The 20,369-nt window shown below is 41.3% G+C and overlaps 1 protein-coding gene and 1 long non-coding RNA gene across 4 annotated transcripts in view; one reads left to right on the top strand and one right to left on the bottom strand.

Moving 5' to 3' along the window:
• The window catches only part of LOC113956429, a 54,307-nt gene extending 41,254 nt beyond the window's left edge, over positions 1 to 13,053 (bottom strand). The window contains exons 1-6 of one of the 2 annotated variants that reach the window (XR_003530851.1): positions 12,725 to 13,053; positions 11,547 to 11,653; positions 10,335 to 10,582; positions 9,922 to 10,010; positions 5,133 to 5,379; positions 2,881 to 2,950 (exon numbers count right to left, since the gene is read on the bottom strand). This is a non-coding gene — a long non-coding RNA (uncharacterized LOC113956429). The remainder of the gene's footprint in view (positions 1 to 2,880; positions 2,951 to 5,132; positions 5,380 to 9,921; positions 10,011 to 10,334; positions 10,583 to 11,546; positions 11,654 to 12,724) is intronic. The other variant, XR_003530850.1, reaches the window with a different exon arrangement.
• A 7-nt stretch (positions 13,054 to 13,060) lies between these two features.
• TMEM17 (transmembrane protein 17) lies at positions 13,061 to 17,218 on the top strand. 2 transcript variants are annotated; one of them, XM_027663040.1, is made up of 4 exons: positions 13,061 to 13,266; positions 15,706 to 15,809; positions 16,042 to 16,155; positions 16,560 to 17,218. In XM_027663040.1, exons 1-4 carry the CDS (start codon positions 13,164 to 13,166, stop codon positions 16,899 to 16,901), a joined length of 663 nt encoding a protein of 220 aa, XP_027518841.1. In that variant the 5' UTR covers positions 13,061 to 13,163; the 3' UTR covers positions 16,902 to 17,218. The 2 variants fall into 2 exon arrangements, with proteins under 2 accessions (XP_027518841.1, XP_027518842.1); XM_027663041.1 differs by lacking the exon at positions 16,042 to 16,155.
• The last annotated feature ends 3,151 nt before the right edge of the window (positions 17,219 to 20,369 follow it).

Here is a 20,369-nt window from a genome sequence, read left to right as displayed (position 1 = left end):
GGGTGGGCACAGGGCAGGCTGAAGGCTCCTCTGGGACCTGCAGGTACCATTTCCCATGTAGAACAGCTTAACTCCCACAAAACAGCACAGACAGCAGCAGCCTCCATAGAAATACTAGTCCTTCCCATCATCGCTTCACTGGGAGAGCTGAGGACAGACCACATTTCTAGCTGATGAAGGCAAGCACAATCCAAAAATGCAATTGCTTTGATTCGCTCCTAAATGGCTTGCTGGTCCATTTATTATAGATTCTCTATTCTGATACCATGCCTCTCTTTCTCCTGTGCTTCTCTGAGGCTGACAATCGATGACAGAAATACAGCACATCCCACAGACTGAGAGCCTCAGGTCCAACTGTGTTTGCCAAGTGACAAGATCAATGTGGCAATCTGCTGCAAAACATATGAGATTCCATCTTCTCTCCCTCTTTTTCTCTCTCTCCCTGTTAATACGCATTTCAAATTAAATCAGCATCTCAAGGAGGAGGCTCCCCTAGTGCCTAGGAGAACATATTTTCTTGGAGCTCACAACACTGGCTGGTGATGGGGAAATACTTCAGCACCGTGTAATTGATTTGATGTATTCCGTGTTTCAGCAGGATAAACACCACCCCCTGGACTCCTGGCATTCCAGCGTCTCCAGCCTAAGCTCCTTGTTACGGCGTCTTGGGAGTCCATCAAAGACACTGAGTAGTTTTGACACAGAGATAAATGCTCTTATCTTCAGCTTCCAACGTTGCTGCTTTTGAATAAGCACTCCTGACAGTTTTCACTGTTCAAGCTGCTCTTCAGCGAGGGACAGGAAATAGGGGAAACCTCTTTAACCCACCTTATTTCAGTACTGGGAGAATAAGCCGGGCTTGTCATCAAACCAGATGACTTTCACTGGGACAAACCACCACAATTCACAGGGAATAAATTAAGGCCCAATCCAGGCAACACATTTAAGCACCTGAATAAACACACATCTTAAGCTTATTTGTTGTTTTATGGGCTTTGCATGTCCCAGATAGACATGCATGTCCAGAACCTCGAATACAACTGCAATACACCAGCAAAACTATGCATTCAAACTGTACTGTGCTGCCAAGAAACCTTCTTACTTTACAGCAGGCAAATGCTAAAACATAAATTTTAAAGTATCTTTAGGAGACTGGTGAAAGAACCAGAAGAAAACTTGGTTCTTCAGGTCCATCACCTCTTGCTGTAAAACACTGTCCCTCGGCTCAGCCTGTAATCCCAGAATATGAGAGTGAAAATCCTGCTTTGTGCTTTCTTTTCCCTTTTTCTGGGAGGCTGACTACAGACCATGAAGCTGATCATTAAGCCATGATTCAGCTGGAGCCCAGGAAAAGCCCCACTGATTTGAATGGATTTAGGATTTCGCTCTCTGCTTCTCTATACAGGGATTAAATAAATATTCTCCTGCTAGAAAAGTGCCACACATGCCTGCCTGACTTCAATGGGATCTTTAAAGTAAAGATACAGAAAAGTTGCAGTAATTTCCAGTGGTGTGACAAAGGGTGAGTTTTAGGGCCAAAACAGTATTTCAGGCTCTGTAAATCCAGTTCATCTGTCTTTAATACATGGAATGGATTTTGACAGGAAAAATGAAAAAGATATAAAAAAGAAAAAACCCAGGACAATAAACTGCCAGAAGAAATAACAAAAAATGCCTGAAGTATATCAGGAGAGAGATGTCTAGAGAAACAGTAGGTCTCTGATGGACCCAGTAAGCAGAGGAAGTAATCAAATAGGGAGGTTAAAACCAAGCCAAACAATGTCTTTGCAATCAGTATTCACACTGGAGTATGACTGGGGTTAGAAAAAGGCAGGGAAAAAATAGCTATTATGGAGGATGCTGTCTATGCTGAGATACTACACAATATGCAGGAATAAAATAGTTGGACCAGCACTGGGAAAAAAAAAAATCAAGAAACGCTGTGGAATTGAATCAGTTAGACTGACAGCAGCTTTCCAAATGCATTAACCAGCAAAGTAACTGGACTCCTCACAAGAACACTGAATTCATCTTCAAACAGCTATTACTGCAGAGGGACCCAAATTATATCCACCCTTTAGAAGGCCAAGATCATTGTGGGATGAGCCTTACAGTTCTAAAATGCCCAACTGAGAAAAGTCATGTAGTTCGAAATGAAAACCCCTCAGGCCAAATGCAGCTGCAATTTTATTTTTAATCAGTGAAGTTACTCTGAATTTTTAGTGGAGGAATCCAGTTTTGATACTGGCCAGAGCACTCTGTAAGAGTCTTTGAACTCTGACAATGAAATATTCAGCTGCACAAATCAACAAGCCTACATCTATATCCAGTTCCTAGAGTGGTAAGAGTGGAGAGTTGCAGGGCTGCATAAAACAAACAATATTCTTGAATAATTTCTGCTAAAATTATCAGACAGGAGATAAACTCTGTTTTATTGGACTGAGTTGAAGAGCCACCTAGACACTGTATATACACTTATATTTCAGGATGAGGTTTTCAACTCATCCCCTCTTTACCACACAAAATGCTAATCACAAAACAATCCTGTGTGTGTAAGTCAGTATTCTTCTTGTCCTGCACACTAACCACTAAACTATATCACTACAACAAGAGTGAACACCCTTTGGATCCACTGAGTATACACTGACTATTAGTGTCTGAAGTGATGAAGAATAGACAGAAATGGTAACCAAAACTGGTGACCAAAGGCCCATTCCAGCTCCAGTTGTATAAATTACAATCTCTTACTGAGGAAGCTCAGCAATATACTCAAGAAACAAACTGAGAAGCATGTTGCAGATAACAGTTGAAAGAAACTAGCCAAATACCTGGCTCCCACCAACCAAACTTCTCTTGCTCTCAGCAGGATCAGAAATTTACCTTAGAATGAACAGTTGCTCCTACTTTGGCTTTATGACAGATACATGATAAGGTACCTCCTGAAAGATACCTGGAAAAAAAGACAAGACATAGATTTCTTACGGATGTTATATATGTATCAATCTTGAGTTTTAGAGACATTCTAATATGTCAGGAACTCTCAACTCTACATACTATTTGAGAAACTGTATTTCTACTAATTTAATAGCTGCAGAGACATTTCAGAAGGTGGAGGTGCCCTGAAAAGCCAGCTCTTTTTAATGCATCTCTACTTGGGAGCTCCAAAGCATCTGGATCACTTGCCATTTTCCATATGATAGGCCAATATTTGCCTGTGCAATGGAGTATTGCAGTTTCCAGAAACCAGTGCATGAAATTAATCAGACCAAATATCAGCCAACACTTACAAATCAAATAGTACTTAAATTGGATGAAAGTTCTGACTGGAAATTCAGGTGTAGTTAAAAAGGATTTTTAAATTACAATTTCTCTGAAGTGTCCAAGACCAGAAAGACTCTACACATAGGTAAAAAGGAACAAGGGTGGGGGACAAAACCCAAGTAAAGAAATTTGATGAAAAATGCTACTTCAACTGAAGTCTACATCGTGACATTTCATTAATGTCAAAGTGAGACAAGTTGAGGCTCAAAGGGAGCAAGGTGAAGCCTTTGCTGCCACCCAGACTCTTGTGATCATTATTCTTTCTGCAGTACTCCTACATGAAAAGTATTTCTCAGCCTAAACTCAGCAAAGCTCTTAAGCACATGCTGGACCCAGTTAAATCAAGACTGGACAAGAAACAAGCTCTCATTCCATTAGGTGTTATAAAGTTCACTGCAGGAGTGCCTAGTGAAGTTACATGGCTTGTTTCATGTGAAAGGTTAAAGCCCTTACTAACCTAAAAGAACCCAAACCATATCTTTAATCCACTGCAGCTGAGTGCCCAGTGCTGTCAGGACCCTGACTGCACACAGGACTGAAAATAGGGCTACACTAGTTGTCTACTCTTAGAGAAAACAATCCAGCCTCAAGATTTTTACCCATCGTACTGAATACTGTAGCTGATGAGCTTTTTCTCCCAAGCAATGTGGCTTTCTGAAGCTCAGTTTAACTTGGCACTTGTCCTTCTCTCTGCTTTGAAAGGCACACAGAAAAAAAAGTTTTCCAAGATATTTACCAGTAGAAGTTCACTGTTGCATAGTAAATGAATACTGAGATCAGAATGGAAATAACAGAAGGACAGGGTTTTTTTTTTCGATTGACTCCACCTTTGCCAGACTGAGATTTTGGGACACAATGGCTGGAATAAAGTGCTGTCAGTCCAGGCTCTGAGGCCAGCATACTCTCTCCCTGGGCACAAGGCAGTTTTTAGGCAGCTCTGTGTACCTCTAACCTATGGCTGCCAGATCCCAGGCTCCGATGCCCACGCAGGCCAGGGAAATCCGTGAGATCTTCTACATGATATCTGCTGCCAACAGATGCTCCTGCAAGCAAGGGTCAGCAGGATTCAGGAATAACTCAACACATCACCTTCTGCCAGGACAGACTGACAAGAAGGGACCCTCCAGCAAGTTTTTTCAGTGCCTCTTAAATTAGGATTCCTTGAGGCAAAGCTGAATGTCACATGGGAAGTGCCAACAGCTTTAAGACTAACTTGCAGACTCAAGCAGCTAACCCAGATGTGACGTTAAAGGCCCTCCATGTCTGACAAGTGAAACCTTACTAGAAACAGTCCTCTTTATGAGGACTGCTTGAATCCACCTCCAGGGTTCCTTGGTCTCACAGCTTTGTAGAAAAAAAAAATCATCTCCTTTATACTATAAAAAGCTCAGAAATCCTCCTTCAGCACTGAAGCAAATACTGACTTACATTCATGCTGTCTCAAATAGGTGTTTGCCTTCTTACAAACAAATTCACCTGCAGTGACTATAAAGCAGTAACAAGTCTCCTAGGGAATGTTATATATGCATGTGATACATGTCAGTGTGTTTTAGCAAAGTGATGTAGATTTTGGAGATTAGAGGACAATATAATGAAGAGAAATAACTCCTCATCTAATTCTCCAAAGGAAAAGACCACTAGGAAAAATATGTGGATAGACTCCAGCCTTATAGGAATTTCTTTTCATTCTGCATTTGGCATCAAGTGCTTTCTGATTTCTTTACTCAGGCATATTTTCCCTCAGGGAAAATGCATTACAGTTAGAACGCTGCCCATGATTTCATAATACGTATTTATGAAGTTAATCATACTTGCGTCTCTCAAGGCATCTGTTGCTCTGGTTTGGTAAATTCCCAATTATCCCTGCAGGACAGCAATATCAATCCTGAGCCCTAGTACAGTGGGTTGCCATGTTTCATATTCAGGGAAAGAATATGTTCTTCAGGCATGATCAACAAGGGCTGTCTGGTACCACAGTGGGAAATTTGCAGCATACAGCAGAACTCTTCTCGTGTATTCATCTCCTAATTTTTTTCCCATCTCTGCCTGTTAGATTTCCTGTCAAGGAAAGCAGGGGAGACTTTCTGTGATAAATATCTAGCATAAACAGGCATGGACCACTTCAGCTGGATTTGTTTTACTTACAGAAGAGCACATAAGGGAACACAGAATACAGAATAAAAGGGAGCTGCCGGAGAAAACAGCAGTTAAGTAGCTGCATGTGCAGAGTGGGCAGGATAAGAAGTAAAGGAATAACTGAAAAAACTGGCTTAGGCTAGATATTAGGCCTGCATTTCAAAATGACACAGCAGAGCACCAGGAGAGGTTTTCCCCAAGGCAGGCTGAATGGAGGACTTTAGGGAAGTCACAGATGAGGCAGGTAACATCAGACTAAACCTAGTGGATACTCATGAATTTTTAAAACCAAAACCAACTAGATTAATAGAAATCATCTAGTCACAAGCTGGACTTGATGATCTTTGTGGGTCCCTTCCAACTCAGAATATTCTGCGAAAATGTAGAAATTGGTCCACCTTCTGTTTTAATTATTTCTTACTGACTATTATGGCAAAGTACATAATTTGTCACTCTGTAACACAAAGCTGCAGCACCTCAGCACAGGTCTTCCCTCTCCACTAAACTGCTGCAACTCAGTAATGCTACAGAGGCAAAAACCTGACCCAAGTTGAGCTAATTCAAATTAAAGAAGGAAGAAAGCACAGTGCAGCAGCACAGATGTTCCCACGGGTACATCTGTTTGTCCTTCAAACATGTAAAAACACAATCCATATTTGCCTCTTGATGTCAATGCTGCAGTTTAGAAACAATGCTTTGCCTGCACAGTAAACTCAGGGCATTTCTAATTAGAGCTGCTGCACCAGCATTGTGTGTTTTAAAATACTGTTGTAATAAATCCTGCGGCTGCAAATTCAATATTTCCTAAGGGCAGGCGTGACCTCATAGACAGAGTCTGAGGGGAAAATTGGCTCTTAATTGAGTCCTGTAATAAAGCATTTCAGGGAGAGAGAGGACAAGCAAGCAAGCTGGATTTGATCCTTCAATCTGGTCTCCTCCACTATGAATGAAAACAATGCAGCAAGCAGGAAAGGAATTCCTTGATTTTAAGAACATCATTATAGTAAGAATCCCCTTGGACTTTCTCCAGTCTTAAGCACCACTTTATAGATTCTGATTACACAAGAAACCCTATCTTCAAATGGCAAATAGAAATTTTACATTTCAAAGACAGCAGACTGGGGAGTTCAAAATGATCATTCATACTACAACAGTAACTAGTATCAGAGCTGAGACTAAGGTACAATGGCAGGAGCAAGCAACATGTACCCACAAATAAGAAGGCCCTGCCTTAAACAACTGAAAACATAATAAAAAAAGAATTAAGCACTCTTTGGAACTTCAGGGAGTCACTACACTCTTTCTTCTTACTACTTGAGGAGAACTTGAGTGAAGTTTGCTTTGTCTGGAAACGTGGCAAAACAGATTATGGAATAAAAATAAATACAGAGCCAAATCCACATCCCAACAGAGAGATATTGTGGGTTGCAGTGGTATTGCACTAACATCCCCAAAAGCATAACTCATGATGTCAGAAGCTAAAGGTCCTGAACCAGAACTCTGCTGCTATGCCTTAATTTTAGGCAGCGAGACTTGTGGGATTTCCAGTCATTCTCACAATTCTCTACTCTCACAGGGATGAAGTGTTGGCCTGGACCTGAAGAACGGGCAAAGCAAACACGGTGATGCTGACCCGAGAACACACCTTTACATTCACATTTACCTTTACATTCAGCAAAACTTCAAAGCAGAGGGAGAGGTTGTTCTTACATAGAAATCCAAATTTAGACACTCAAATGCATATCAAAGAATCCAAATATCCTACGCCCAATTTAAGGCGCTGCTGCCACTCCCATTTAAGTTCCACAGAAGTTGTCACACACTCACACTTTTGAAATTAGGCACTTACGCAACCGTCCAAACAGGAATTTAAAAACTAAAACTAAAAACTTTAATCCTGAGATCAGTTTCTTCAATAAATAACAGTCCTCTCTGCCTTGTGGCTTTTTTTCCTAAAGGGTCAAATTCCTAGTGTTTTCCTCCATCACTCACTCGGGGTTTGGGCTTGAGCTAATTGCAAAGGATACACAAAACAGCTCTTACAGGGTCCTGTCATCAGTATGTAATAGCAAAATACATCCTGCCTTTGCCTGGGTTTATGATCCCGCTGACACGTCACCTTAGAGATGAATTTTGAAATACTGTGCCATCTTTGGATTCTGCAATAAAAAGAGAAAGCACTGGAACTGCCAGACTCCACATCTCAGGAAGCCCTTTGCAAGGGTTATACAGACTGCAGGTAAAGTATCTGGTGTGATATCCAGGGAACACAAACAGCCCTATCACCTGGAGGAGTTCAGATCCACAAAACAACCTCTGGGAGAGCTTAGATCTCTGTCAAGTGTCAAGTTTTCAAACATCTGTGCACCTTGATTTAGCAGAACAACGAGACTCCACCAGTAATCAGTGTCCATCAGACACATTCAGCAGGAACATTACTCCTTCCCATGAAAAGCCTTCTGGGGGGAAACATCATAGAGGTGAAGCCTCTCTAACTAGTTTGGATTGTACTTTGGATATTTAGACAGCTAAAATTACTGCGTGAAAGATCAGCGTGCAAAGATGAGACCAAGGCTGAAGCCACCAGATCCTCTGCCATAAAGATTCTCCCACACACACTTCCTGCAAGGTCTGGAAAGTGACTCCAGACCCAAAGCAGGATCCTCAGTGCATATTTCTGCACATAAAGAACAGTGCAGCCATTCCAGGCCCACACCACACAAAACACTGTTTGCTGAGAATTTCTGAGAGCCCCCACCATGGTACCACTGCACACTTACCAAAAGAGAAAGTCTTAAGTCTGAGTAAGTCTCAGGTCCTGCCAGGACTTGCAGGTGTGACAAGGTCTTTAAACAAATGAAAAACATCACTTTGCTGACAAAACCAAAAGCAAAGGTACCCAGCCTGTTTACAGTGTTAAACCATGACATTCACTGGCTATTACAAAGTCATCTTTTGAAAAGTGGGGCCTCTCTCTACACTAACCAGGCCCTTCAAGGGCCCATCAAGGATCTTTACAGAAGTGAGAACCTGGCTCAAAATCCATCCATTTTCAGCAACCTTCTCATGTACCACAAAAATCTTGAATACTTTGGCAACACAGACAGTAAAACATAATGACCATGCGAGCGTTTAGACTTTCCCAACATGCTTGACAAAACTACAAATCAACAAAACAAAACAAGCTAGGGAGTGGCTCTAACTAAATGCCAACTACAGCAAGAAGAAATTCAATCCACAGGAGCAAATAACAGCCCTTTCCCCCCCCGCCCCCACCATCTTTATGCTTAAGACTTGAATAGCCAAGATACATTTAATGCATGGAAGCACTGCAGTGATATGTACTTGATGATAATAAGTCTCATCAGCAACAATAACTGTTTACCAGACCCAAAAAGCCCACAGGTGTGAAATGAACATCTGGGACTTGTATACAACTGACACGGAGAAGAGACAGTCCTGGGATATCACAAGCCATAAGCACAGCTGTGAAATTACTCTGCAGACACTGACACAGCTAATAACACGATCCTTTCAATCACACATATTGAAAGAGTCTTGGTGGCATTTATAATTCGTTAAAAACTCCCAATCTGTCACTTCATTCTGAGGACATGAGGAGTAAGAAAGCCTGTACTCTGCTTGCCTGCACACACCTCAGCTCAGCAGCACTTTTCACATGTTTTACAGCATTTCTGTTAAAACAGCAGGCAGGTAGAAGGGAACAAGCAAGGAGGAGAGTGATTTCTGTTGCTCACACACATAAGGGACAGCAGCACAGGCATGCCAGGGAAAACAGCTTTTGTAAGATTCCACACCAGCACATTCAGAAATACAGCAGTTGTGATTCAGGTGCAAAGGTAAACCACTGGTATCATTTAAATGAACTCTGCATTTCTAAAATGCCAACTGAAAAAAACCTGCTGATATTTAATTTCGATAGATATACTGCATCTGGTGTTTATGGCTTTGTGTTGTTGCCAGAGAGCCCCAGGAGCTTTGCTCTGGGAGCCAGGCCAGTGTCTACCAACTTAGTTGGGATAACACAAAGATCCAATATTTCTCTGATTTAAAGCTCTCAGGTAGATTTTTCAGAGACTTTTGTTTTATTTATAGCTAGCATGTGTGGAGAGAAATAAAACAGTCATTTAATATGCTATGCCATTATGAGCCTACTCCTTCCAGTTTCACATTTCACTATGTTATTTTGAAGCACAGAGAATTGGAAATCTGGTTATTTCTACTTAAACATCCATATGTGGAGAGACACAAATTCAGTAATGGAATGCCTTTCCATTAAGAAAGGAAAAGACCAAATGGAGTTTCCTCACAAAAGCTGGACATGTAACACTATCTATACATATGGTCATCATCACTGCTACAGTCACATAACAGTTAAGTGCTTTTCCTTCTCCCACTCCTTATGGCACAGATTTATATCCTTCTGTTACAGAAAGCTCTGACCTGTCAGTGGAGATGCCCCAGCATTCTGATCCTTGAAGTTTTAAGGTTTTCTTCTGCTTGAAACTGGAGTAGGTGCTCTCCAATGCTTCCTATAGAAAATCAAAAGAATTCTATTCATTAAATTGCCAAAAAAAAAAAAAAAAAGCATGCTGCAGTCTAAAGAAAACTAAACAGAATTACTAAAACCAAAGAGTATATCTTCAAGGAATATTTTAAGCGTCTGTGTGGACAAAAATATTAAACAAAAGAATGCACAACTTTATTTTGTGGGGACATGAAGGATGCTTGGCCATCTGTTGAAAATGTACGGCTGCCAAATATCACAGAGTCACACCTTGAGCCTGGAAATTGAGTTTATATGGCAAATCCATACATTTCTTGTGGTGTCTGCATGCCATTAGCCTTTCACTTACCTACTATTCAGTTTTACACTCTGCTGACTGCTAAGCTGGATTGCTTCACAGTTTTGAAATGAGCAGAGCCCAGTATTGCAAAAGCATTGACTGCTGCAGAGCTGCTGGCAGGATACCTGACTCTGTGCTTGAAGGTTTTCAGAACTGAGGAACGTAAGATAATCAGTATTCGGGAGATCAGGGCCCCCAGTCAAAGCCACTGTCATCAGGAAAAGGCCAGAAAAGTGAAAATTCTTCCATCTTTCATTCTGAAAAAGTAATTACAAGGAAAATCCTTAAAGGCTGAACTTTTACAGGTCACCAACTCACACTGTGAAAAAAACTTGAGACTTTCACAAATATCTGACTTAATCAAAACTCTGCCATCCTTCTAATTCACATAAACCTCTTTCTTGTGTCTAAATAGCTGAGTGTATGGGATGAGCATTTCCCAGTGCTCGTGGTTAACTGGGTCAGGTCCAAGGCAACAACAGTAAAACAAAATTTCAGGCAATGTCTTTGGAAATCTTGCAGATTCATCATCTTGCCACTATCTATAACAGAGACTTCTATGGTGGTTTTGGCTAAACAGTTCATACACCATACAGTTGTTGAGCCAGACAGGAAAAAACTTCCAGCACCTACTAGCAACTGGGAAGATACAGACTGCATTTTCTGAAGTTCAGAAACCCATCTAAGATTAATGCTGGTTTTCATACAGTTTTATCAAAGTGATCCTTAAACTCTTCTATTATTTATTGGTAGTTCACCAATTACCAAGTATCCACTCACAGATTTTTGTAATTGAAACTGCAGCGTAAGTCCAGTGCCTGCACAGCTCAGAGCTTTGAGGTCCACACCTGGCCAGGACACAGCCTATGACATGTATGTCTCTGACTGCAGCTTGGCATTGCTTTACCCCTCCACAAACAGGCTCATCAGCCCAGGCAGCACAGTCACTGTGCTGATCATGGGGGAAGCCTCATAGTTTAAGACAGAGCCAGGTCAAAAACAGCTGAAAAACACTCTTTTTACTTCTACTAAAATATTTGCTTGTAGAGATGTCTTGCCAGCAAACCTAAGCTACCTAGCTCAAACATAAACAAGGTAGCACTGCTGAGCTGTGGTCACTGCTGTACAGACACATCTCACATGACAAAAGCCACACCACCGTTTTTCCTTTACCTGATGTTTTGATACATTCTAAGGCGTATTTTTCATTGGATTACTTACCTACCTGCTTATGTCCAGGACACTGAATTACATGCCTTTTTCTGTAGGTTTCAAGACAAACTGCAAACAGCATTTCACAGGGCTCAACTTTTCTTGTTCTGTCTTAGCTGCAAAACATGGATAACCCTCACCTGTGCTTAAAACTTTATTTTCTAGGAACAGCCACACAGCAAAACCCACTGCCCTCCCTGCCCCTAAAGGGCACAGCATCCCTTGAAATTCTGGCATATGTTTAATCCCTTCCCCCTTTCAGTCTGCTGCCATTATTTAAAAATTGTTTCATCTTAATTTCTTCTGAAGTTGGGGGTTTTTTTGTTGTTGTTGTGTTTTTGGCTTTTTAATGTTTTTGTGTTTTTTAATGTAGATTCCTGCTGGCATACCCACATATGGGGAAGTTCTTTGAAAAGTATCTGTTGTCAATACCACACCATTCATCAGCTCAAAAGCCAAATGGATTTCTCAGAACTCCTGCTTGTTTAGCCATCTTTCTCTGTAGTTCTCCCAGTGGGACAGAATAAAATTAAATATAAACTAGGCTTTAAATTATTTAGTCTGAGATAATTGAGTTTGGAAAGTCATACTGCAGAACGATCACCCAGGGAAGCAGCTAAACATGATTCCAGGCAGGGGTGGGGGCAGGAGGAGTGAGTTGACAAGTCTGATCCAGTGGAAGATGTTCCTGTGCACGGCAGGGGGCTTGGAACACTATGGTCTTTAAGGTCATTTCCAACCTGAATCATCCTATAATTCTATGTCATATTAGGTACAGAAAAATCACAAATACTACTGGTTCCCACAGCAAAAGGCACAAGCTGCTCTTTCATTTTGGTCACACAGAAAATAAATATCCTGCACACTTAAGAATGGCATCCTTTCCTCCTCAGAAGGAATCAGGCCCTTGGGGGACCGAAAGGTCTGGTGAGTAGATTACCCCATTTTTAGGGCGACTGCATTTTCCGAATAAAAGAACAAGCATAAGTTGGTTTTACATTATTAACTTCTTGTCACTCCATAAGGACGTCCTGTAAGGGACAAAAGCTGACTAGGACAGAATGACTGTGTCAATCTCACCGCAGCTTTTCGCTTCAGAGTAATATGCACGGATTTCTTTGAGGAAAAAGGTATTTTCTGGTTCAGTTACACCTGCATCTATCATAAAACGAGTCATCCACACTCACTTCAAGTAACAACACAGAATGTTCGCCCTTATTTCACTCTCCAGCCGTCATCGAGGACCATCATTGCCCCAGATTTATCCGGATAGATGCAGAGCAGTTCTACAACAGTTACCTTTTCAGAAAGCCCATACCCTGCCCTCGCAGACTACGGGGCGGGGGTGAGGGGGTAGAATTCTCTCTGACTGATCGGAAAAGAAGAAAAGCAACGTCAGGACTGAGGGGAGACGCTCAGACCTGGCGGCTCCGAGCACAGGGACACTGCTGGGGGCGGCCCCAGCACTCCGGGCTGGGCGCCCACCGCTCCCTGGGTGCGCTCCACAGCACCGTGTCCGGGGCGGAGGCACCGCTGTCCCCGCCTCAACTCTTGGAAAATTCCCGCTCCGCTCCCCGCCCCAAATCCGGGAGAGCTCCCGGGCCTGCGCTCCGCGGCCTCGCCATCATGGCGCTGCCCGGGCCCCTGAGGCGGGGGCTCGGCTCCTTCAGCCGCGCCGTGTTCACCGACACCGCCCGGCCCGGCCCGCGGTGCGCGGGGGACGGCGCAGGTACCGCGCGGCCGCGGCGGGCACGGGAGAGCCCCGGGGCGGAGGAGGATGGGGCGGGAAGGCTGAGGGGCCGGTCCTGGATCGCGGGCCCGGCAGAGGCGCCGCTGGGATGGGGCTGGTTTCCCTGCCAGCTTTCTCTGGAATTGCCCGTGTCTGCTGTGGCGACCGCCAGCTGTTCCTTCATCGTACTGCCAGCGAAACTTTGCAGGCCAGCGGCGCCCTCTTTTCGTGTCTCCAGAGCGAGAATACACACAATGTGGCTGCATAGAAAGGCTGTATTAATTTCGGCTGATAAATCCGTTCCAAGCTGATCAAATTAATCAGAAAGTGATTAGCTCAGTTGGTTAGAGCATGGTACTAAGGTCACGATCCCCGTACAGTCCATTCACTACAGTCCATTCACTCAGTCATCCTTGTGGGTTCCTTCCAACTCAGAATGTTCTGTGATTTTCTTTGTGTGGTTACACTGCTCACATTTACTACTTTCTTCATTTCATTTATCAAACAACACTCCAGGAATAGCTTCTATCTTTAGTCATTTCTTTTCCATTTCCCATTATGAAAACTCCTTTGTGAGTGTCCAGTCCACTGAAACCCAGTTGCAAATGTGCCATTAAATTCTTGGACATTGGGATTTCAAAAATTAAGTTTACACATATATACCTTAATGAGTTTCTCTAGCAACTGGCTATTGCAATACTGTCTCCCTTTTCCATTAATTTTAGCAATCCCAGAAAATAAGCATTAATTCAATTTAGGGATAGAAAAATTAAGTAGAGTTGGCTTATACTGCTAAATATTCATCCAAAACACAGTTTTAGATCTTGCACAGAAGTTCCAAATAGCAATACAGTGTCAATGAAACCTTTAACATACCTAAATATTATCGTGACAATTGAAATTAGAGTTCTTGGCGTCTCTGTTTTTAACTAATGTGGCCATGAACCAATACAATTTTATCTAATACATATAGGGCAGAAGAATAGCTAGTTGCAATTATGGTCATGCTTTTTTTGAAAGATAAAACAGTGTTTTAGAATATCTTGGTGACCACTGAAGTAATCTTCGTGTCCAAGAGATTCCTGTGTTAGGACAGCTGGGACAATTTTAGGTAGATGGTGAAACTGTTTTTGAGGTACATGTAGATTTTAATTCCTTTGCAGATGCAAGAATGTGTTGATGCTTAAAAATGGGATTATTAAATATGTGTATATATATATATGTATTGGTTGTCTTGCACCTTCTATTTAGAATAGCAGATCACTGCCTCTCACACCCATGAGGTCTGCCCCAGTTCTACTCCCAAATCCTCCCCTCTTCCCACTTTGTCTGGCATAAAGACTCTGTACCAGGATGGACAGAAATGCCAGACTGGGGTGGAACAAAGACGGGTATTAGAGTGGTTGGAAGATCTGAAAAGGGAAGGCAGTGTCAGAAGAGAGGTAGTTCTGAGGCTGGAAGAGAGGCAATGTGGCTGTTTGGACAAAATTTCAATCAAACATCACCACTGTGACAGACGGGCACAGGAGTTGAATACAAATCAGCAGATCACAGTCAATACTTTCTAAACTTGCTCAGGTAGTACCAAGTGAATATGTGGCTACAGAGTTCATTTGGGAAGCAAAGTAGATGCAATATCAGTTTACTAGAATACAGCTGTAAAACTCCACCCATTAAAAATTAATGATTCCCTTAGAATGCCCTTTTAATTTTTTTTTTCTTAAGTCTCATCTTGTAGGTCTATTACAGAATTGTAAATATGGAATTTACTGTCTGCATCGTAACGTTTCATATTTGCTTTTCTGTACATTGCATTGTCCGAATGCATTTTTTTCTTTACAGATTTTAAAGCATAAGTTTTAGTTTGACACATATTTGAAATTTTTAGCTCTTAAGAACTAGGCAGATTACTGGCTTCCATCCAAATGTCTATTTAAATAAAAGATTGCAGATGAATAATGGGCAATGAAAACCTGCTGTCTACTACTAAGTCCTTACTCAGGGGGGTGATCTACAAAATACTGATAATCCAGTGTGTGCTCATTTAAACTTACAGCCATTCTCTTGGGACCTGCAGTGAAATAACCACTGACTCTTTCTGCAGTGTCAGTATACAGCACCACTTGAGCTAAGCCTCAGAGGTCATGGAGTAATCCTTAAGCTACCAGGTAATCAACAGTTGGACACTCAACTGGAATATATGACTAGGTCATAAAAATTTGGTGTCCCGTGAACCAAAAGGTGCATTAGATTCCAGGAAATGGTGTCACTCCAGATAGGGTAAGAATATTTCCTCTGGATAATTAAAAATATTTTTCCTAACATTTAATTTGACTGGACTGTTAATGCATGAAGCTAAGATGGAGCAGTATCCTTCTGTCATGTTTATGGAAGGGAAGTATGGAACAAACCAGGAATGACAAAGTCTTCTCTCTACAGATAACGAAATCGTTTCCAGTTTGCCACTGCAGATGTCCCTCTATTTCAACGTTTATTTTTTCCCTTTTTGGTGGCTCTGCACAGTTGTCATACTCTATCTGAAGGTGAGTGCGAAGGAAAGTGTTGGTTTGCAACTGTATATTACATGAAACACCTAATAGGAGATACAGCTCACTGGAGTTAGAGCTTATTACATTTATTTGGGAATTCCCTGCAACTGGAGGTTCAAGAGTGTTTGAGTGCCATTATAACATTGTCAGCTTACAGTAGCACACAGTAACTCCATTAAATCACAAACACCACAGCAGAAACTTTTACTCTCTTCTTTCCCTCTAGTATCCAGACTTGTCAGATTACTACAAGTTCATCCTGGTCACCATGATGATCCTGGCCTCTCTGATAGAGGTCATTCGACTCTACCTGGGATACATGGGCAATCTCCAGGAGAAAGTATGTTGCCAAATGTACATATTAATTTCTGCAGGAATGCTTTTTGGAGTTTAACTGGTAGACATTTTGTTGAAAAGATTTAAGTTGAGGAGATGTTTATTTCTCTTAAGTTGCAGTCTGCATCTTCTATTCCCTTGGCATCGGCTTCCGCTTAATTTTGTGCATTCCAGGAAGTTTTCCCTCAGAAGAGAGCCCTCTCACTCTCTAAAACTGTTTTGTCAGAAAATATAAGTATGCTTAAAAACATGGTATATGAAAACATGAAGCCACCTCACTCTGATTTTTCACATTATGTTCTGTCCTTTAAAAAATTTAAAAAAACCCAACGTTTTTTTCTTCACAAGATTTTGGATTTTTCATCTCTGGCTGCCAGGTTTTTAATAGGTGATGTCTCCCTATTATAGGTCCCTGAGCTGGCTGGGTTTTGGCTCCTGAGTCTCCTCCTGCAGTTGCCCATAATTCTCTTCTTGCTGTTTAATGAAGGTCTGAAAATCCAGCCTCTGGAGCGAGCAGTGCACATTGTCTTTGCCTTCTTCCTTGCCTTCCAAGTCATCACAGCCTTTGTCACTCTGAAAAGGATGGTGAACAAGCTGGCAACTCACTTCCACCTTAAGGAATTCCACCGCCTGGAGGAACAGCCCGTGCCTAGTTTTTACAGCCTGGGGAGAGAAGAGAGAGCTGTTCCCATGGCTGGTAGGGGCCCCACTGCTGGCTGGAGATCACACCCTGGGGGCCTGAGGAGTTGACAGAGGTGGGCCTGATGCTGCTGCAGCTCTCTTTCCATTTTGTTGGGTCATTCTTTACCTTCCTACATCAGAGGTATTAAAAAATAGATCTTAAGAGCCAACATTAAACCTCAGAGACTGAAGTTCCACTCTACAGGAAAAATCAAAGCCAATTATGTGTCTGGCTTGAGTGGACTATTTGTGGACTGACTGTTACTGAGTGGATTTGGTGAGTTTTACATCTTACAAAATCGTGGCATTTTTAAAAAAACAGAAGCCTTTGTTCTTAACATTTGCACAAAATTCTTTTGTTTACAATAAATATTTTATACATGTTATTTGTGTTGATACTACATTTGTCTACCTTCTTCCAGATATGTTGCACTTATTTAATAACTGGTACCTCAGTTAAGAAAAAAACCAAAAACAACCCAAAACCAAACCTAAAACAAAAACTCCAAGAGATCTCGAGGCTCAGAAAGAACAATAATAAGATAGTGAACAAAGACTACAGTGTCAGAGATGGTCTTCCAGATAATTCCAGCATCTAGGAATTCCTTACTACAGTACTAGAGATGTAATTTCAAAAGTATTAATTCCACAAAACTCTTAATCTCATCTTTTTTGGCCTAGCTACAGTTTTAAATATCAAGTCAGAGTGGTGCAATTTTCTCAAGCAGAGCAGTAACAAAATTACAGTCATTAGAAAAATTGGTTCATGTCACTGAAAGGCAGAGCCCATTTCTCTCAAGCCAGGGCATATACCAAGGTTCTCTCGTTCCTCTTATGTGTATTAAATTCTAGACTATATTTCCAGTTTTGGTAATGACTAATGATGGAGATCAGAAGTTAAAATAAATTTTTCATCTGAATCCCCCGAGTCCTTTCAGCTGAGCAAGAGTTGTCGGTTTGGAGAGCTGGCACAAGCATCCAAACTGCTCATAGGTTTGTAAGGAAGATGAATCTAACAAGAAAAAGGCACATTATGCTTAAAGCTGTTGAATATTTAAGGCTTATAGAACCCCTGGTGAAAAGAAGGCGTTAGCTTTGTTTTATACCAAAATGGTTAATTTTCCTTTCAATCCATGAGTGAACGGAACAATTAATTATGCTGAATTTCCTTCTCCATTCTGTTGTTATAAAGCATATATTACCAGAGCACATACCCCTTTGTTTGTAATCAAACTACTGTCTTGGGTTGTCTTTTGCACAGAAAAAGAGCATTTCTGTAAGAGTCACTAAGAATGTCTTTTAACAGTTAATATAAAACATTTAGAGCCCTCTAATCAGGGCCTGAAAGAGAGACAGTGAGGTTTAAGCAGAAGTTACATCATTTCAAAAATACTTTTACAGCATTATAAACTCCTTGTCAAAACATTCTTAGCTGATGCAAGGGGAACATTGCACATATTTTTAATGTCAACCAGAGTTACACTATTGGAGAGTGCAAAGGTCAGCACTGAAAGAAGGTTTTTGCCACCAAGTACATGAAATACAACATAAAACTGAAAAAAAATCAACCATACACCAACACTGGCAACAAGGAACTGCCCTCCAGGCTAAGGCTATGAGGTATGATTAAAAATCCTTGCTTTTAGTGATAAGGGAATCATGCACTTGGAAGATCAAATTGCCATGCAACACAACTACCAGGAGCCAAAGGCACAGGGACACATCTCTTTGAAGGATGGGGGAAAGGGGGAGCACTCCAATGAAGCAATACAGGAAATAGAATTCAGAAAAACACTGTTAGAAATAGAGTTGCCTGGAAATGCCTAAGGTAGAAACCAGCCTGTGATGTAAATCTTCAGCAATGTGTTTGACAAACACAAGATCTCTGCATTCTCTCTGCTCAGGCTTCCTAACAGGCCTGCTAGTCTATTTTTAATTTCATCATTATCAGCTTTAATTTCACCATTACCATCAAAACTTCCAGTGGAGGAAGCCTGCAAACACCTAAAACTAAATTCAGGTCCTACAGCTGCAGTTTTTCCATGAGTTTCCCGCTCCTCATGTAGCAGGAGACAAGAAAATTACAGTAATGCTCAGGAAAACAACAACAAATGGAGAATCGCATTGAAACTTTCCTTAAGTTTCCAAATTTCACAAAACCAGACATCAAGCAAGCAGAAAAAAATACCGGTCACTTGTAGTAGTCAGACTTCAGACACCTAAATGCAAACTTCAGAAACTTTTGATAAACAATTTGGGGGCTGGGGAGAAGAGAATCAAGTGAAATACATGAGGAGAAGAGAAGGGGGGAAAACAGTACAGAAGGTACTGGCACAAAAGGTGTAAATTAGAAAATAAACAGAAGATCTTTTTAGCATCAAGAACAAAGCAGCAATAGTGACATTCATGTTTTAAAGAAAAACATAGGAAAGCTTTCTTTGTTTTAATTGGAGAAGTTCAGGAATGATTGCCGGGACAGACTGGAAGCAGTGAAAGGTATGCCAGAACTCCAAAGGGGCACGGCTGGAAACCTAACAGTCCTTCAACAATCCTCTTCCTCCTGTTGCGTAGCTGTGAGCCATAACAGGAAGAATATATCCATAGCTGTGTTGCCCCATAACAGGAAAAATATATTTATCTTGCAGGACAAAGTATTCACAGGTAGAACATGAGAACTTAAGATTCAGCAAAGCAAATATTTGGGGAGTGAGAGGGGTTGGTGTTTTTTCTCCCCTCTACAGAATATACAGAGACAAAAGTGAAAGGAAGGAACTCAAGAACACTGGAAACTAGTGGGAGTTCATTGAGCGTGATCTAGACAGTTCTGAACACAAGCTGTACAACAGTGGCTTTTTGCCATGCCAGGGTTTGCGCTGAGAAAACCACAGAAGGTAGTTTGTGATGATCTAGATGGTTACCAATGATCTCTCCCTTCACAATCAAGATCTCTGAATGGCAAAAGTCTATGAACACAACCCAGTTATTTTATTTCATGAAGTTTACTGTCAGGAAAGGCCAACAGCCAATTTTAAGGGAAATTTGTACCAACATATTTCCTTTAGCTGAATAAGAGAAATTAGGAATGGGCATATTATCTTAAAATGCTCTATTTTAGGTTACTGATCAATTTGAAGATGAGTATTTTGTGCTCAAGGGCATAGTTGCCAAGTGGTTAATACCTGAATTCAACATGTGTTCCTTGTCTAAAATAGACTTTGTAAAAGGATTTCTCATTTTTTAATAGTCGCAGGACTTTCAAGAAGGAGAAATTAAATTTTGAAGAGGCTTCAAATATGTACCTTACTCAAACAGATCTGATAAAGTAGACATGAGATAAGACACAGATTTGATAAAAACCACTCTATTGATAAAAAAGGGGGTACATCATTAACCTTTCCATATCAACAGTTCACTCTTTACAATTGCTGAAAGAATTGCACCCAGAGAAATGAGATCATACATTCACTCTTGCCTTTGTCTCTTATAAACTAGGCTTGACTCAGTGTTAATCTTTAAATAGTTGATGAAGCGGGTAGA

This window comes from Corapipo altera, unplaced genomic scaffold (assembly GCF_003945725.1).
Source record: "Corapipo altera isolate COAL_440 unplaced genomic scaffold, ASM394572v1 94, whole genome shotgun sequence".
In the NCBI taxonomy this organism is placed as follows: Eukaryota; Metazoa; Chordata; class Aves; order Passeriformes; family Pipridae; genus Corapipo; species Corapipo altera.
Note: the sequence above shows the minus strand (reverse complement) of the source record. Positions and strands in the feature narration are given on the sequence as shown.